This window comes from Euprymna scolopes, chromosome 31, assembly GCF_053919585.1.
Source record: "Euprymna scolopes isolate OS-2025 chromosome 31, ASM5391958v1, whole genome shotgun sequence".
In the NCBI taxonomy this organism is placed as follows: domain Eukaryota; kingdom Metazoa; phylum Mollusca; class Cephalopoda; order Sepiida; family Sepiolidae; genus Euprymna; species Euprymna scolopes.
In genome coordinates, this window is record NC_136512.1 from 85804483 (window position 1) to 85810265 (window position 5783).

Sequence of the window (5783 nt, forward strand, 5' to 3'; positions counted from 1 at the left end):
TAAACTTTGGGATATATTTTCATTCTATGGAGGTCAGGCGCGAACGAACACCTCATAATTTTATTATACCATATTTCTTCAAACTGAAACATAATTATCAAAGTATACTTACGCAGATAGATATGAAAAGTCTTTATTAAAGTTTGTGCCTATTTCCATTCTATGGAGGCCAGGCGCGAACGCAGACCCCACAATTTTATTATACCATCCCTATTTAAGTTATAACATACTTATCAAAGTATTCTTATGTAAATCTATATCAAAAACACTTGTAAACGTTTCTTTTTAATTTTTAATTTTTTTATTTCCATACTTTGTGGACCAAGCGCGAAAGCAGACCCCACAATTTTAATGAACCACCGTTCTGCCAGATCAAACATACCCATTCCTGTGTCTCGATACATCTTCTATCATTATATGTAATCAGTTTTTTTTTAAATAGTCAATCATATAGGAGTCTGTTAGTCATCACACACACACACACACACACACACACACACACACACACACTCAGCTTTATACTATATATATATATATATATATATATATATATATATATATATATATGCATATATATTTAAAGTGATGGTTGTGTAGTTCAATGAGAGAAAAAAATGTATATTTAAAAGAGTGTAGCGGACAACAATTGTAGGGTTTTCAGACGTTTATCATTTTTTAATATTTTCAAATATTTTTATAACGCGTTTCAAGCCTTGTTCAGGTAAAACATACTTATCAAAGTATTCTTATGTACATCTATATCAAAAACCCTTGTAAACGTTTTTTTTTTTAATTTTTAAATTTTATATTCCCATACTTTGTTGACTAGGCGCGTACACAGACCCCACAATTTTAATGAATCATCATTATGCCAGATCAATCATATCCATTCCTGTGTCTCGATACATCTTCTATCATTATATGTAATCAGTTTTCTATAATAGTCAACCATATATGAGCCTATTCGTGACCAGACACACACACACACACACACACACACAGACGTTCAGATTTATATATATATATATATATATATATATATATATATATATGTAATGTATTTTACATAAGTATTAAATGTCGCTACCCATTCATGAGCATATTTCGGTCAGCCAGTTAAAATTAAATAAAGGTCTCTTCAGGCGATTTGACTTTTTTTTCTATACACTTTTTCTTGTTTCTTTTCTTTTCTTTTGTTGTGATAGAAATCTTATTCTCTCACCCTCTTTTTCCCGTCTTCTTCTCATATATTAAAGGCCGTCATCCTTTTTTATTCTTAATGACACGTGATGTGACCTCCTGATAAAAAATGTGAAACATGATCATGAATGTGTAGTGACATGTGTGTGTATCTGTGAGTCTATGTGTGTGTGTGTGTGTATGTGTGTGTGTTTGTGTGTGTGTGTGTGTGTACATTTCTCTATGCAATAACTGTGTCAATTTTCACTCTGCAGACTCGAAATTTGTTATACAGGGTACTGAGATTTGGAAAAATCTTTTTGATCGGTTTTCGGACACGACAATTTTGGGTTTAAACACTTGAAATTTTAGATATAGGTTCCTTGGACATGGATCTAACTTAATAACGATTTAAGCCCAAAAACAATAAATGTTAAGGGGTCATAATAGGGGTCAAAGTTTAAAAAAATTGACCTCTGCTGTCTCTACCAAATTACTCAGAAAATATTTGGTCTAAACATTTGAAATTTTACGGAAAGGATATTTAGAGATAGGGCAAGCTTTTTCTTTTAATCGCTTTGGGTCAGTAATTTTTAGTTACCAATATATAAATCTATGTATGTATGTATGTTTGCATGCCTGGGTAAAACTTTCGACAGAGGCGACGGATTTTCACAAGATCAGTATCGTTTTGAAGTTCTACCTTTCAGACGACAAATATCGAAAAATTGGCTAAAAACATTGATATCTTCACCTTCAGCTGGGCACTTTTCTACAGGGGGGTCGCTTTTTTCGCCGATATTTTTTAAAGTCGTCCTCTCCTTTCGATTTTCTAGCCTTAATTTACACATAATCACTTCTGGTTTTGCGGTGGTCGTAACAGCAAAGACGCCAGTTTTTCCCCAGTTCTTTTCCTCCTTCGCTGTACGGGTTCGAGCCTGCCTTCCTACTACCACTTTTTTTTTGCTCACATCCAAACACACGAAATTAAACAAATTTATGAAAAATAGAGATAAAAATGAAAATGAATCTAACAACGAAAAAGAATGTAAGTGCCGGAATTGAATGTCCACTTGAGGGAACAGTTTAATCTCAACTATAATCCCTAGATTATGGTTGAGGTTAAACTGTTTAACCTCAACTATAATCCCTACATGTAAGAGAGCTTTCTATTCCAGTAGTTTATTCCCCAGAACCACTGGACTTTGGAATTCCCTTCCGGGTCCCTACTTCCCCAACTTTACTGACATGCAGAAGTTCAAGTGTATTGTGAACCGACATCTTGCTGCCCAACTCCCTACATAGTATCACAGTAGCTCATGTCCCTGATAGTAGCTTCCTAAACAAAAGTGGCAATGTTCCTTGTTTGGGTGAACATGTAATAAAAAAAATAAATAATAAAAAAATTTATTCACAAATGTGAAACTAAAGTGTATCTCGGGAGCACCAAAACTTTCTTTAAGTTATTATAGATTTTTATATAAAGTTTTTCTTTTAGTTAAAAGTCTGAAATTTCTTTTCCGAAACCATTTTTACAAAAAGAAATTCCAAACTTTTAACTAAAAAAAAAAACTTTATAAAAAAATATCTGAAGAGAGCTGAACAAGGCTTGAAACGCGTTATAAAAATATTTGAAAATATTAAAAAATGATAAACGTCTGAAAACCCTACAATTGTTGTCCGCTACACTCTTTTAAATATACATTTTTTTCTCTCATTGGAACTTCACAACCATCACTTTAAATATATATGCATATATATATATATATATATATATATATATATATATATATAATATAGTATAAAGCTGAGTGTGTGTGTGTGTGTGTGTGTGTGTGTGTGTGTGTGATGACGAACAGAATCCTATATGATTGACTATTTTTAAAAAACTGATTACATATAATGATAGAAGATGTATCGAGACACAGGAATGGGTATGTTTGATCTGGCAGAACGGTGGTTCATTAAAATTGTGGAGTCTGCTTTCGCGTTTGGTCCACAAAGTATGGAAATAAAAAAATTAAAAATTAAAAAGAAACGTTTACAAGTATTTTGATATAGATTTACATAAGAATACTTTGATAAGTATGTTTTAACTTAAATCGGGATGATATAATAAAATTGTGGGGTCTGCGTTCACGCTTGGCCTCCATAGAATGGAAATAGGCACAAACTTTAATAAAGGCTTTCATATCTATCTGCGTAAGTACTTTGATAATTATGTTTCAGTTTGAAAAAATATGGTATAATAAAATTATGGGGTTTTCGTTCGCACTTGACCTCCATAGAATGGAAATGTGCCACAAAGTTTAACCAGGTTTTTTAATATAGATCCACAAAATATTGTGATAAGTGTTTCAGTGTGAACAGGTATGGTATAATAAATTATGGGGGTTATCTATTTTATTCTTACTTTCATCATATTTTGCTTTGGTTTTGATACTCCCAAATTCAACCCAAGTTAACAACCCTTCCTTTTCATAACCTATCATACTTTCATAAATCAGAGTCCATTTTCTGTAGGCTGTTTTTGAACCCAGTTAACGACGCGTACTTTTGCTAGTATATATATATATATATATATATATATATATATATATATATATATATATATATATATATTAAACTTGAATCATCTGATGATATAAGCGGACGAACTTTACACCGTCTATTGAAACAATTTGTACTAAATTAAGTTAATACACTCGAGGTTCAAATAATAAAAAAACATACGTATATTATTTGTTTTACATAAGCATATATATGTCAGGCATATGAGTATGTTTCAGTTACAAGAAACTAGAGACCTCTTCAGCGTATATTGCTTATACAGAAGTGGAGACTTATAGTTAGTTGACCGAAACATGCTCAAGAATGTCTGGCGACATATTAATGTTTCTGTAAAACAAATAAAAAGTATATCTTGCCTTTCTCCGGTATTGAGCACTCTCGTATAAACCTTCTTAAAAAGTCATTGGTTGATTTACCGTGGGAAATATTAATAAAAAATGTGTGTGTGTGTGTGTGTGTGTGTATGGTAGATGCAAAATAGTCAAATCAACGTATGGATTTTAGATCGATATACTTTACGTGTAACAGAAAATGTAATAAAAATGAAAAATTAACAAAACGGAGAGAATTTGATCACACTGAATAAATGTGCAGGTGATTTCCGGATGAGCAATTAATCAGGTTACATCCTGAATCATAGCTCTTTAACTATTTAAACACTTTCAGAGGGATCGGTCTGATTTGATTCGACAGAAGACGAATTCCCTCTCAGCAAACTACGTTTTAAAAGACCGCAAATCTCTGCACGAAATGTACTGTTTAAAACACCGTATACAATCGGGTTGAGCGTGCAATTAAGGGTCCACGATTGCATCACAAGGAAGAAAAGTATATCGAGAGAGTTCTCGGCTTTGAGAAGCGTGACGAATTTCGACACACCAGCAACAATGAAGACGGGGATGCAGCTGGCGGCGTACACTGCCGAGATCCAGATGACGGTCCGATTAGTCTTGCTCAGTATGTTTTTCTTCGCGACAGACTTCGGCGTTTGCGTCCTGCCGTTGATCGCATCTGCGTTGAATTGCGTCCTTCTCTGCTGGGACCACGTCACGTGCGAGCGGGTGGTTTTTATGACCCTCCAGTAGAGGGCGGACATTACGCCAAAGACGCATAACAAGAAAACAAACAATGAAACAAGGCAGGACCATTGTTCCGGTTCGTAGTGGTAGCTGCAGATCTGGACAGACCTGCCGCCATGCAGCATGTAAGTTTGGGGTTTGGCAAACACTGCAATCGGCACGGCCAACAGAAAGGAGACGAAGAAGACAGCACCGGCCAGAATCTTGGCCATTTTCCTACTGGCCTGAGTTCCTGTGCTTCGACACACCTTTACGTATCTCTCCACCGAAATGGTAAGCAACATTAGCACCGAACAAATATAGCAGGCGAAAATGAAGAATCCCTCAGCTTTGCAGGCAGCGATTGACGAATAATTATAGAAGGCAAACACGCGGTACATCTCCATTGGAATACAGAATAAACAGCTGATTATATCCGATACTGCGAGCATGGTGATTAACAAATGAACGTTGCTTTGTTTAAAACGAAATCCATAGATGTAAATCGCAGATGCGTTTCCAAAAATTCCAAGCGCCGACATAAGACCAAGAAATACCAAAGCAGGAATGCGGTAGTAAAAAGTGTCCTGTGTATTTTTATTCGGTGGTTCCATGGTGGCCTCATTCAGGCTAAGCATGTTTGATTATCCAGCAATGTCCAATCACTTCTCACGTATTTGTTTTATTTTACGTGACAAAATAACATTAGTATAACTGGACTTTTCTTTTTTATATACTTTATTTGTCTTACTTTTAAATAAATATTATTAATATTCGAGGTGTTACTAAGATATGACGTGGGTTTTAATCCTCACATAAGTGGCACTTGAATGTGATGCTTGTTGTATCCGTCTATATCGGGTTAATCAAGTTAACTTGATTTTTACAGGCAGATTATGGACGTCCTCCAGCAATTATTGGCACGTTTTGAAATTGCTAGTTTTTTTGCGTATCGGGACGTTCTGTTGTGTATAT

At 34.6% G+C, this 5783-nt stretch overlaps 1 protein-coding gene across 1 annotated transcript; it reads right to left on the reverse strand.

The window, feature by feature from the left end:
* Positions 1–4402: 4402 nt before the first annotated feature.
* LOC145255565 (galanin receptor type 1-like) lies at positions 4403–5446 on the reverse strand. Its single transcript, XM_080114020.1, has one exon. It carries the CDS (start codon positions 5444–5446, stop codon positions 4403–4405), a length of 1044 nt encoding a protein of 347 aa, XP_079970146.1.
* Between the last annotated feature and the right edge of the window lie 337 nt (positions 5447–5783).